At 37.6% G+C, this 14,400-nt stretch overlaps 1 protein-coding gene across 5 annotated transcripts in view; it reads left to right on the top strand.

The window, feature by feature from the left end:
* CACNA2D1 (calcium voltage-gated channel auxiliary subunit alpha2delta 1) overlaps positions 1 to 14,400 on the top strand; it is a 353,910-nt gene that overhangs the window by 50,103 nt on the left and 289,407 nt on the right. For all 5 annotated transcript variants that reach the window (XM_085216402.1, XM_085216374.1, XM_085216379.1 and 2 more), the window contains exon 2: positions 2,508 to 2,589. In XM_085216402.1, the coding sequence (XP_085072528.1) occupies positions 2,508 to 2,589 (82 nt within the window). The remainder of the gene's footprint in view (positions 1 to 2,507; positions 2,590 to 14,400) is intronic.

Genomic DNA, 14,400 nt, shown 5'->3' on the forward strand with positions numbered 1-14,400 from the left:
ATTCAAGTTGGAAATTACAGGGCTTAAGCAACTAATCCAGTTTTGACTAAGGGAGCAGAAAGACAAGTTGTTGGCTTTGTGATGGATGTTTTTTGTCAGCATTTGTAAATGTGCAGTGCCACTCTAATACTTCCAGGGTCTACGGAACTAACCATTACAAACAAGAAGATAATGTGTTTGTGTTTGTGAGTATTGGGTATATCAAACCAAATTTATGCTAATACGAAGGGTTATAATGGCAGTCTAAGGGATGAAGTAATGTTCAATAGCTTGAACAGGGAGATATAAATCGCTATATAGCTCTTCTGTTCTGTACACAGTCAGCAAAAAGTATTAAATCCTCAAACTATGAGCTGTGAATAAATGATATTATCATTAATGATTATAACTAGCAAAAAACTTTTTGGAATGTTTTCTGCTATAACACTGATAATGAAAATGTCTGGTGCACTGAGAAGATTTTAAAGGACAGACAGTCTTCTGAAAAGTTTCTAACCTATAGAAACTAGAACAATTTTCTGTGATGAACAAGACTAGTGAACTAACTTCAGTTGTAACGTTTTTTAATCAGTTACGAATCCAGTGGGAAAATAATGGAAGTGCACTGGCGACAGAGTAAAATCTCTAATATTTATCCAAGATTTTGAAGGGAAAAATAAAAGATAAAGCACAATAGAAAGTAAAAGATACGACAAAGCAGATGAGAGTACTTAACAATCCAAGAGAGTAGCCGGAGATAAAAGATGAAATCAGCAGTGTCACAGGTGGAAGCCATGGTTAATGAGAAACCATGGTAACAATTAAGCATTTTTTGTGAAGAATGCTGAGTCATAAATGTAAGCCTGTCTTCTGAATTGCATGAAAGCAGAGTTCATTTTCTGCTACAGACTTTTTGTGTAAAGGCCTTGAAAATGCTTTGAACTAAAACTTCAGAAAGTTGTTGTTTACTTTGTCAGAGTATTCTGCTTGTGGTCTGTCAAAATACAATTCAAGAAAGACTGTACATTGATTAGGAAGCCACCAAATACTGACTGGGAGGAGGGATTTGTCATAAATCTGGCACTTTGTCAAACTCGTACCTTTCTGTCTATGTAGTTCCTGTTCTAGCTGTGCAAACATTATTTCGGACTGCTTCACATTAGAAGTCAGTCCTGAATCTTCTTTTCATAGAATCATATAATCTTTTGAGTTGGAAGAGACCTTTAAAGACAGTCTAGTTCAGCTTCCTGTAGTTAACAGGAACATCTACAGCTAGATCAAGATACTCAGAGCCTGGTCCAGCCTGGGTTTGCATGTCTCCAAGAACAGGGCATCTACCACCTCTCTGGGCTACCTGCTCCAGTGTTTCACTACACTTATTGGAAAAAAACCTTTCTCCTTCTATCCAATCAAATTGGACATTTGGATGACTGATGTCTTTCTTCTGTAGCATGAAGAAGTATCCTTTAATAAAATTTTGAAGTCACAACTCCATGATAGTATCTGTACCCTTTTAAGATAGGGACTGTTTAAATGCAAAATGCATCGATGGTGGAAGGAAACATCTAAAGCAAGCCTCTTACAAATTTTCCATACTGAAACAAAAATGGAGTCTACCTTTTCCATCTCTTTCCTACTTTCATAAATAATCTTCGCTGTCATTCCTCATGTATCACAATAAAGCTAGGAAATGGCTATGATAACTATCTCTTCCAAGTTTCAGAGCACAGAGCTACAGTGATGACAGGGATGATACGATAGATGAGTTGGTGACCAATTTTTCTCACTAGTCAGTCTAGTCCACCTTCTTCTGTCACTGGAATATGCATAGGTCTCACTGGAATAAACTTGTGCCATGGCTCCTTTCCTGCTACAAAACGTGACAGGGCATATGAACATGAAAACTGTATTGGATCCAATGCTTTCACAAAGAGGCAGATTTACTGGACGTAGGGAGTGAAGCAGGCACAGCAAGAGAAGCAGTCAGGAGCAGGTTCCCCTTGCCAGAACAACTCATGGCACCTACGCTGGCTGCAGCCCATCCTGCTGCTTCCGTGGAGCATCCATAGAGAAGCTGCAGGCCAGAAGATTTATTCTTGTTTGTCAGCCAGCTACTAGTTGCTGTTTCTCTTTGCTTCTGCTCTTTGTTAGGAGAGGGATCTCAAGACCATCCAGAAAGATCTTTCTGTGAGTGAGCTGCAAGCCAGGTTGTCCTAGGGAATACATTTTTTATGCAATAATATCAACATATTCTGCCTTTTTGCCCTTTTCTTGTTATATATAATTGCATACAAGTTCTTCACAAGTTAGACTACTGAAAAGGTTAGGTCTTGTAAGAAGGGGAGAAAAGGAAAATAGAGATCATATCTGAAGCAGATTTACAGCTGTATCAGGTGGAATTTAGTGTCAGTCTGTCACTTGAAAATTCATCTGCTAGCTTTTTTTGTGCGTGTTTGTGATCTTCATATATATTTGCATCGAATTGATTGAACTTCTCTTATTTCTTTTTTTTATTATTATTTCTGTAGGATAAAATCATGGGTAGATAAGATGCAAGAAGACCTCATAACATTGGCACGAACTGCAAGTGGAGTGGAACAGCTTGCTGCGGTGAGTTGGAAAATGTGCCTTACTATGCGCACCATTCATAGCACTCTCTAGCCATTACAGTAATTGTAATCCCAACACAGCAAAAAGATTTTAAGTTAAACTGCATTGTTTCTCTTCTACAGTGCTTACTGAGAGAGAAATGAATAACTTATACATCCACCAATTCACTCTTTTTGAGCACTTGCTCACTGCTAATATTTAATCAGCTTTGCAGAAATAGGGCTTACCATTATTGCAACACTCCCACCTGAAGCAAGTGTTGTTATATGTTTGTCAGATATGGTATCCAGGAAGTAACCATTCACAGTTACATTCTGTTCTGTATTAACACGGGAAATCATTTTTTTACATATATTCACTGCATTGAGGCAGCCTTTGGTTACAATAAACACAGATGAGAATGAAAGTTATATTCAGCCATTCTAATTTAATCTGAAGTGTGTTTTAAGAATTAACATAAGTATTGCATCATTGAAAAATTATATATTTTTTTTATGTTTCTTTCATAGAGTCTAAAAACATATTCTGAGATGGCAGAACAATGAATTCACAATTCAGAATCTGTCAGGATTAGACTGTGTAGATAACTGTGTGCGTATATCATTATCCAGTATGCATCCACAAGTTCATATATTCCCCCTTCTTTATCCTTGTTCTTCCTGACAAAGGAAAGGCTGTGGCAATGTTTGTATACGAGAAGCATTAATGAAGGTTGCAGAGATTATTTTAGTTCTGGCCTTTCCTAATATGGGAGTAGTTGCTATTACAGCAAAATCTAAGACAGATACTTCAGATGCAGTTTATAATCTTTGAAACAAACAAAAAACAAAATCTTGACTGAAAACAATATCTTGAAATCCTATCACAAAGCATCAGATTGATACATACATGGGTTTCCAGCACAGGATCTCAACAACGCAGAAATGTCTATCACTTAAGCTTTCTTGACAAACTGGTAAAGTTATTCTAGCATGGAATGCCAATGGGAGTTTTTGTAGGTGGATTTCACACATATCTGCTGACAAAGGACAACAAGGCTTGTGTATCATGTCTCTCTTCAGCTTTGTGGTGAGGAGTTTCTGTTAAGATCTTTTTTGTTCATCATACCCCTCTATGCTTGCTGTGTCTTTTTCCCCATGTGGTAGTTTCACGTGAACTTCACTGTGCTGCTTTATCACTCCTCCTTCTCAAAAGGACAGGGGAGAAAAACGATGAAAAGAAATGACCTTGTGCATTGAGCTATGAACAGGGAGAACACTCACCAATTACCCAATTACTGTCACAGGCAAAACAGACTCAGCATAAAGTAGGTTAATATAATTTATTACCTATTGCTAACAGACTAGACCAGTGAGAACTAAAAGCAAACTAAAAGCAACCTCCTGCCCTGATACTGCCACAGTCCATCGTTTTCTTCCTCCTTTCTCAAGCAGTGCAGGGGAATGTAGAATGAGGGCTACAGTCAGTCCATAATGCTTCATCTCTGCCATTCCTCCATGGTCACCCTCTGCCCCAGCCCCAGCATGGGATCTTTCCCATGGGATGCCATCCTTCCTGAAATGACCTCATGTGGAGCCACAGCTCTCCAACCACTGTTCCAAAATAGGGCCATACCATGGAGCCCACACTTCAGGCACCACTCCAGCATTGTCCCCATAGACTCCTTCAGCCCTCCTGCCCCACTGCGGACATCTCCCCCATGGGCTGCAGCTCCAGCCTGGGATTGCTCCTGTGGGTACTCTCCACGGGCTGTGCCTCCTTCAAGCTACATTCACTGCTGCACTGTCGGTTCTTCCATGGCTGCATGTGGAGATCTGCTCCAAGTGGTGCCTATGGACTGCAGGGAACAGCCTGCACCATCATAGGTCTCTACTGGGCTGCAGGAAGCTACTATTCCCTGCCTGGAGCACATCCTGCCCTCCTGCAGTGACGGTGGGCCCTTCAGTTCCATTTCCCCCTTTTCACACTCCTCTCTCCTAGTTGCACAACGTTTTTCTTTACTTTCTTAAACGTGCTATCAATGAAGCAGAGCCAACATTGGTTGTGGCTCATCTCTGCCCAGTGGAGGGTCCCTTTAGGAGCAGTTGGATCTGGCTCTGATCTGACATGGCACAAACTGGAGGACTGTGCTCACAGAGGCTACCCTTGCTGCCCCCAAACTACCAAAATCTTGCCACACATACCTAATACACTCCACTATCCCGTCTTCAGCTTCATATACCTGACTCACCACTGGACTTTCTATTCCATTCCTATTATGCTGGTTGGGCCATCTTCCCTCTCTTCCCAGTATGTTTCTGTCTCAGTTTCCTCTTTTTCTGTATAGCCTGGCTGCCTTTCTCATTTACATTGCCTTCTTATCCCAATTTTAGGATCTCCGTCCTTAGCTTTTTCCAGTTCAGCATCTCATTCTGGACTCTTTTTTGCCTTACATTTTCAAAACTTTCTGTCCAAGTGTGTTTGGCCAGCCTGCCCATTACTATTATTGCATCTCTTTATTTTTTTTCAGCTTTCCCTCCATTACTAGTTCTCAGATTCAGACATGTCGTTTTCTCCTGTGTTCTAGTACTAATTTTCCTCTCTTTTCCAGTCTCTTCTCTCCTTATTCTTTGCCTGCCATTTTCCAGCCTGTTGCCTTCTATCTCTGTATCCCAATCTTTTATCCTTTGTTCCTCATTCAGTTTTCATCGCTTCTTTCTCCCACTGGTTGAAGTACAGGGTGATTTAGAGATCTCTAGAGAGACCACATTAAATGTGCATTCTAGCTGCAGAGGAAGTATGACATTCTCTAGGGAATGATGCTGTCTGGGTTGCAATACATCTGCATGTAGGATCTTTTGAATTTAAGTGATAAATCTCTGCAGTGTGCTGTAGTTGTTTTTCAGACTAAAATTTAATAAACAATAAAAAGTAAAAAGTATATATTTGAAAGACACATGTTAAATCTTTAACCTACAGTGAAGGGGCTATAAAATATTTCAAATATAAATGGTTTAGAGAAGATTTCTAATTTGAGCCAAACAATGAGTTAATGACCTAACCATTTTGCCTGGCATTTCTGTGCAAATAAAGGACAGTAAAATAAATTATGAAAAACCAAGAGATTGACAGTCTCACTCTTCCCCCCCGCCCCCAAGGAAAGTGTTATTTACTTAAAATTCTTCGAATGTGTGAGCTGCTAAATCAATCCTCTCATAAAAATTGCTGCTCAAAAATAGGTAACATCCGTAGGTATACTTACACTATACCATAGTGACTTTCAACATTGTCTTTGAATACTGTAAGTAAGTTGCTTTTTGAAAGACAGAATTTGTAGCATAGTTCAAGAAAATCATAAGTTATCTCAGAGGGTATTGATACAGTGGTCAATATTTGTGTGTAATCCTAGGATTAAAAGCACAAAATGGGGATGTTTCAGTGTAAAATGTCCTTCTGTGGCAAAGCCATTTGTTTGACCTAAATTGCGTGATGTCTTTCACTAGCCAAAAGTTTTTTTTAATTAGCTCTCTTCTCTACGAGTGGGAATGCAGTCTGCCTCTTTTTTGCAGGCAATTCCCACTTTCATATTTTTGAATGACATCATTTCTATTCTGCTCAGTGCCTATGAATGTTTAGTTAGTTCTCCTCTGAAATGAACCACAGTCTTACCAAAATGGAGATTACAAGACATTAAAAACAGTGTGCTTTCATGCCTGTCACTTCTATTCACAGAACTTGCCTTCAGTTGCTCAAGCTTAAAATATGCTTAACTGTTAAGCTGAATTTTCAGCTTTGATTCCGGCTCATTATTTTTACTAACTCCAGAATTCTTTGGACCAAGCCTATAGTCTTCATGTTTTTGGAAAATGTCAAAAAATGTTTGCTTATTTTCTTGTTTACTCTCCTCCCGCAAAAGCAGGATGTCTTATACAAAGTCAAGGAACTCAATTCTTCTGTTACAAAAAAGTAGACATGACTTTCTGTGAACAGCTGTGTGTAGGGGTAGAAAGTTATTCTTTGGTCAGGCATGTAGGAAGGAGAAATATCTTTCCTTACTCTAGGGAAAATTAGTTTTGATTTGGCCAAGTGATGAAGTCATAGCAAGGATATGTAACAGATTTGTATCATAACAGTTTTATAGCTTACTCCCTGGACTGAGTTAAAGAAGTCCCACTGATGTAGGTGAAGTTTGTGTTTGCTTCATACAATAGGATCTTCTACGCAGATAGACAGCTTTCAAAGTAGTACACTCACCACATTCTCAGCTCATGTGAATTATTTCTTCATTTAGTCAGGACCTTTTCAGTTAACTCTATGCTATTTTATGGTGTTTCCATAACTTATTGAAGATGTCTCAGGATTAACTGGTGCTATACATGCTTGTATTTGGGAATTTATTTACTGAATTTATTTGCTTCAGTAGTGACTATTTCTGAAACCGTTCATTCTAATGAATATTTCACACACTCTCTTGTTTGCAATGAGACAGCAATATTTGTAATAAGCAAAATTGACAAAAAACTTGGATTCCAGTGATAAAGAAGTCCTGAATTGAGATTGCATTTATTCATAGTCTAAGGAAACCAATGAGTATAGTTAGAGTAGAAGGAACAGACAAAATGGTTATGTGTAGGAGATGGAGAAGCAGGTGAGAGTTGAGACATAAGCCTTAATTTAGTGATGCTCTTTTACTCACTAAATCATTCTAGCCACGCAAAGAATCCAGATCCAACCAAGAACTGAGCTCAGATTTTCATTTAACTCTGAAGCTTTAACAGTAGATGATTCCACCTCTGAATTTGTTGTGGCAGATTGTAAGTCTGATGGTATGAACACAAATACTAGTGACTTCAGTATGTGAGCTTTTGATCAGGAAGATTGTTGGTGTTTAAAAAGTAGTTCTTGCATTTATACTATATCTATAGTATAAGTTTTATACTATATGGAAATAGTCTCCATAGAGTCTTCAAAAAATGTTCTTACATACACTTTTGAATACTGTTTTTTGTTTGTTTGTTTGTTTTGTTTTGACATTAATGAGGAGTTAGAGTAAGTTCTGGGAGAACTCTGGCTCGGATTTAATACCTATGTAATATCCTAACCAAAATAATGTAAAGATGGGCTCTACAAGGAAGGAAGTCAGGATTCAAGATGCGAAGACAATCAGCTCATTGAAAACTGGCAGAACTCCACTGACTTCAGTGCATTACACTGATTTACATTTGTTAACAGGTATGCCTAACATTTAATTTACAATTCAATCTGGTAAAAAAGTATTTTGGAAAACAAAACAAAACAAACATTTTTACATAATGCACACAAGCAAGTAATAGAGGGCATGGCTTGATCTCAATGCTGGTGTAGTTGCCCAGTAGTTGGGTACTTTCTAGGGTTTAGGAGATTTTTTTCCCTTGGAGAAGCAAAGAGAAAGTTCATAAGAAAGTTTTGTATATATAACAACCTGATATTTGAAACAAGAGGATGGGATACACTAGAAAATCTTTGTTAAAAAGGAACAAGATGTGCTTCTTTAGATGTCTTTAAACAAAGACAGAACTTAGTATATGCCCCTTAATGGTATAAATACTGTGGTTTTAAATAAAAAATAGTAATTCTCATTTCAACTTTAAAGAGTTTGTGTAACTTTGTCCTACTCATGAACTCTCTGTGCTGTCAGGCAGTATGAAACTGTTCTGGTGTGAATGATAGGCAGTGTCTACAGAGCAAATAGACTTTTGGGGGAAAAAAGTAAAAGAAGATGTAGAAAATAGTTTAAAATAATTTTAAAATCCATGTAGTAAAATAAATATGAAGCATGTATTCGATTGCACTAGCTTCATTTATCTATAGGCAGTGAAAAGAAAAAAAACTGCACACAAAGATCAAAATCGTATTATTTATCATTGAACAGTTACCTCAACAGGCTGAAAAAGTAAGTAAAGAGCCTACTGAACTACAGAATTAAGAAAGTAGTCACATTTTGATGGAAGTATGCTCAAATTCCATTTTCACATAGACATTTCACAGCAAAGACCCATGACTAAGCTAATTGACAGCTATTTTAATCTAATAAACTACAATAAGTATACTTCTGATTTCCAGCTCCAAAATACCTCTAGGGACAGGACAGAAGAGGGAGGGATCCTTCACGGTACACAGAGAGGAAGGCCTCAGAGTAGAGAATATGCCTTACAGCAATGTACAAGCTTGTCTGTTCCAAACTGATTGAAGAGAATCCTATTTTACATAAACACTGTATGAAAAATGTGGGTCTGTTAAAAGCTTTGATGTGACAAGCACAGGAGTTTCACGATGACTGCCATGGCAAAGAAAAGCCATCTTTACAGTGTAACCTTTTCATGCAATGGCATAATTGAACAAAAATGCAGTTAGAGATGCTGTTCCAAGGAAATCTAGAGTCTGAATCTGTTTCTTTTTTGGTACATTGCAGCAAAAACAATCCATGCATGATGTTCATAAGGCATTCTATTATTACAGTCCCAGGAGCTGTAGAGTGAACCCATATAGGCTGACTTGGCCTTTAAATGATTTTCATACTGAGATAGAAATGCTGTTCCGTCCTGCAAAATAAAACAGAGCTACATACAGATATTTGTTACGTGGCAATGAATTCCATTCACACAGTTCTGCGACTGTCAGATTTGTTTATTTATTTATTCATTTAATCTCTTCAATGGTGCTTCAGAATAATTAGCTCTTTCTTGTTGAACACCCAGCCACAGTTCTGCATGAGCACATTTCATCCACTGCTCAGTGTGAGGTCTGTGAGCCTAACGCACAGATGGTGGAAGTCTGCTGAAGAACTCAGATTGGCAACATATTCCCAGTCCACGCTTTCAGATTTTCAGGTCCTTGGATCAGCCCATAGAGATGAGTGACTTGTAAGAGAGGCTGGTCTCTCATCTGTGTTGACCCTGGAGCATGGCTATTCAGGAAAGCTTTCTTCTGCCAGAAGAATTTATAACCTAGTGGTAATTTTCTGTTGGACTCATTACAGATTTCAGATAAGATATTGTTCTAGAAGCTCCACAGACAGAGGCATGCCACTAACTAAAAGGTTATATAAAAAAATGTTCAGTAAAAGCTGTCATACACCACTAACATTTTATATAGAGAAGCTGTCATAAATAGCTTTCCTTGTTCTCTTCATTAGCTAAGTAGAGATTTCTGTGAGTAGAGGCTTTAACAGCTTTCTTGAACTTAATATGAAATTTATATTTGCAAGTGTCTTCCTATCATCACAGGTTGTTTGAAATTCCTGGTTTGAAAGGTGGTTTGACAGACAATTTGGCAGTAAATATTTTCATCCTATTGTTTTTCTCCATGATCAGCATGAAAACTCCTTTATGTTGTTCTTTATTAAAACTTATAAAGTTATTGGGATGAATTAGCAAACACTTTATATAAATTTGGAATTATTTATACACAAAAAAGCTTTTTAACAGCTTCACTTTTTTTTTTTTTTTTTTTTTTTTCCTCCTGATTATGTTTATCAGATTGGATTCAGCTTGAACATGCTTTAGCCAAAGGAAAAGCATTTTGTACCTTACACTGTTCTCTGGTGAACTACCAGATGGACCCAGGGCATATATGGCCACATTCCAGAATATACTATGTTCAGATTTCATTAAGGATGAAGTAATTCAGAGTTTTATGATTAAGAAAAATAGAAGGGAAAAATGTAAGAACTTGATGTTTTTGACAGTAGGTTTGATTTTAATAATAACATCCGTAAGACAATTAGTTTGCAGTAATTGTCACTAGCGTTCACTCTGTTACATCATTTTTCTAAGGAGGAAAAGGAGGAAAATTTTAAAACAAGAAAGCAATTTTTTTTATGCCCTCAGTGATGTGCAATGTAATGGATGGTTTATCAGAAAGTTGGAGTGTCTAAGTGATCTTAGTATGAGGCTGGTGCTCTGAAACATTTGCACTGTAAGCATAAATTGGCTACTGTACATCATTTACATTTGCATCTTTGCCTCATCCCTAGGCAAGTGCAAGAGTTTGCTGTTTGAGTGGGATATGATGGGAGGAAATGAGGCTAGGATTACTTTTAGAATGGAATGTGATAACAAATTTTTCATAACGATGTTCAAGATACTGAAAACTAGGCATTTCATGTAATCATTGAGAAGTTGAAGTTCATTTACCAGAATTTGAATAATGTATGAAATGGATTAGATTGGCTAGAGATTACTACATACAGAAACTGAATTTTTATAATACAATATTTTTAAAAGTATATCGTTTTTTAAATATACCACTGCTGTGTTCCATAACCAAATACCAAAGCTGTAGCCCTCAAAAATAGAATCCTCCAAACTAAGTTCTGTTGAGCTTACACATTGCTAACCAACATCAAGATGTCAGTAAAGTTAAATCACTTTTAAAAACGCAGACTATGAAATTTGAAGACACATCTGCAAGTTCTCTTTGTAATCCAAATGGAAATTAAAAGGTTGTCAAAACACAGGGAGTCTCATTTATTATTTGCAGATCCTGCTTTCCCTCTGCTCCCTTAGCGATAAACTGGCATTTTGAAGAGTTTTTAGTTCCAGCAAGCAAAATCAGCTGTAAGTTGTTAACAATAGGTGGCTGCATTAACAAATCTTGCTCAGACTCAAGGGAATAAATAGCCTAGTATTACCACAGTTTTAATTACTATTTGATGATCTGGATAATCTCTGATCAAAACATCGTTCTTGGTTCATTTACAATTTTCCATTGGCTTTAACACTAATAAAAACTGTCCTATTCTTGTACCACTTGGTGGTCACGTTCAGATGATGTTGAAGCGAAGAGATTTTCCTTAAAGCAAAACAAAAGGAGAACAAACAAAAAAGAGCAACCTTGTAGATATGTAGGTAATCAGTTTCCAAGTTCTATGGCTAGTGAAATACCAAAATAGACTTTGTTACTACTCTATGAATGAAAATAACTTTAGGAAGAGAGTGAATAAGTGCTAAGTAGCATTAACAGCAGCTGAGGTAGGACAGAATTTCCTATAAGTGAGTTTGAAAAATCACATAAAGGACCACCTCACGATATGCCAGGAAAGTAGAAGAAAGGTGAAACAATTTCTTCCTGTTCCATGAAATAATGACTTGGTTTATGTTTTGCTCAATACACATGTTGGGATGTAAGGGTTCTTATCCAGTCTCAGCTAAATGTTTGAGCTAAGAAATTAAAAAAAAACAAACTGTGAAATCATCAAGTGATGTAGTCTTGTTACTTAGTCCTGTATTGATATTACTAAGAAACAAAATCTTTTTTTTTTTTTTTTTTTTTTTTTTTTAACTAAGAGAGGACTTTCCAGAGCAGGAAGGACATGGAGCTCTTAGAGCAGGTCCAGAGGAGGGCCACTAAGATCATCAGGGTGTTGGAGCATCTCTCCTATGAGGAAAGGTTGAGGGAACTAGGACTGCTTAGCTTGGAGAAGAGAAGGCTCCGGGGAGACCTCATTGTGGCCTTCCAATTCTTGAAGGGAGCATATAAACAGGAAGGTGAATGGCTGTTTACAAGGGTAGACAGAGATAGGACAAAGGGGAATGATCTTAAACTGAGACAGGGGATGGCTAGGTTAGATATTAGGAGGAAGTTTTTCACACAGAGGGTGGTGACACACTGGAACAGGTTACCCAAGGGTGCTGTAGATGCGCCCTCCCTGAAAGCATTCAAGGCCAGGCTGGATGTGGCTCTGGGCAGCCTGGGCTGGTGGTTGGTGACCCTGCACATAGCAGGGGGGTTGAAAGTAGACGATCATTGTGGTCCTTTTCAACCCAGGCCATTCTATGATTCTATGATTCTTTGACTTCTAAGTCCATCTTTGATATTGGTACAACAGCAGAAGTACAAAATTGAGTTCATGTTTGCAGCAGAAATGCTAAATCACAGCTTGAGCCAGAGATTGAGCACCTGGAGGGAAAGCAGGGCCAACCCAGGGAAGCTCAGGTGCATGCACTACACCTGAGTGACCAGAAGGGGTGCAGCTAGGATTTATCCCTTCCCACACCTCATTTCAGAATTGGCAGTGGGTGAGGGTATTTTGTTGGAGATTCCTGCCTAGCTGAGATTTTCCAAAGGTAAGTAGCTTTTTTCTTTTGTTTCTCCGTCAATGACTGTTGCATTTGGGCTTATCCATTCACTTGCTATAGCCTGGGACTTTGCTACCCCGCTATCACTGCAATGCTTTCCGTTGCATTATGGTGTTACAACATTTTAGGAAGAGTTAAATACAAAATAGTAATTACAAAAATTACTTCTTAATCTTCAAGTCCTCTAGTCTACGTTCTTAATTTTCAACTATTGAAGCATCTATGATTTCATCCTGTTAAGGATGCCTGATTATCTGCTTTCCTTTGAGTAGGCACCTGAGTGAGCCAATTGACACTGGCAATACTTATACTGTCTCAGATGCTAACTGAGGCATAAGCGTTTCCAAAGTCTTGCTTAATTTAGCTCAACCTGAATGTATTACTAAAGAATGAACTCCATATGGTAATTTCTTTCCTAATGCTATGATACGGTGTGGTTTTCAAAGTGTTAGCTGCCCTGTCACTTGTTATCTCAGATCTTAACAGCAGTCAGTGATCAGGCAAGTGATTATCCAAAAGAAAAAGATATAGTAAATTACCAGGATGTTTTTTTTTTCCTTTATGTTGTTGCCATGAATTTCAAGCATGAAGGTATCTGTGGGTTGCTAGGAAGCAGCTGTAATCTTATTTATACGTTATATATAGCAGAGAGTAAGACACATCTAAAGTATGCAGTCTGATTTATTTGTGCATACAGAACTTGAGAAGGAACATTTTTCAATGTGTTCCACAATGGATCATTTCTGATTCAAAGAAAAGAAACATCTTGTCAGAAAAGAATTGTCTGGCTTGTGTTAGAAATACAACGTGTAACTTTGGAAATAGGATGTGGCATGGAGAAGACAGTAGTTGTTCCCTTTGAGCAGATTATAGAGTTGCTTATGACTGCTCAAAAATTGAGCTCAAAGAAAATATCCTCACTAGTAGAAAGTTAGCAAGAACAATCACTGAAATGGGTTGGAGTGTTGTTTCTGTTTTCTGACTTTCTCTGCTTCCCTGATTTCTTCATATGTTTAGAGGTCAAATGGTCTCCTTTACAACTTTTCTCACTTAAATGAGATTGTGACATGTAACTTCATATGGCTCTCATGAACCCAAAATCAAAGAACTTGTTGAATATTTTTTTTTTCTGAAAAAACAAACAAACAAACAAACAAACAAAAAACAATAGAATTTGCTTAAATTTTTGTTTTGGAAAATTATAATGTTACTCTAAATTTCAGTAAGAAATGTGCATTTTTACTTTTAAGTGAGATAATTCCTTTTTTTCCCAGGAATACTTTTGGAGTCAGTCTATATGATTTTCTTTCTGATGAGGACAGGGATGATGGAGAGTGATGAATGAGCTCAGTAACAGGCCAATTTAGAGTGGATTTATGAATTAGCAAAACTCTTTAAGTAATCCCATTAGCTAAACTTTTATTTAATATTCTGATATGATTCATTAAGCAAGGATGTTGCTTCAATCAAGAAGACTGAGTCAACTCTATTGTCTAGATGTCAAGCAGACAGAAATATTCTGATAATGAATAAACCTCTGGAAGTGCCTGCTTCTTCTTGGGATGCTTGTTTAGTCTTTGGCTAAAAAATCTGAGAGCTGCATAAATCTCAGACTAAGTGTTAGCAAAGAGCAGATGTTGTTCACCAATTCTTACTGATTTTACCAAAGAATTACCCAATGCACAGAACCAGATTTGGTGTGAGTGATGGCCAA

Source organism: Meleagris gallopavo, chromosome 1 (assembly GCF_905368555.1).
Source record: "Meleagris gallopavo chromosome 1, MGAL_WU_HG_1.1, whole genome shotgun sequence".
NCBI lineage: Eukaryota > Metazoa > Chordata > Aves > Galliformes > Phasianidae > Meleagris > Meleagris gallopavo.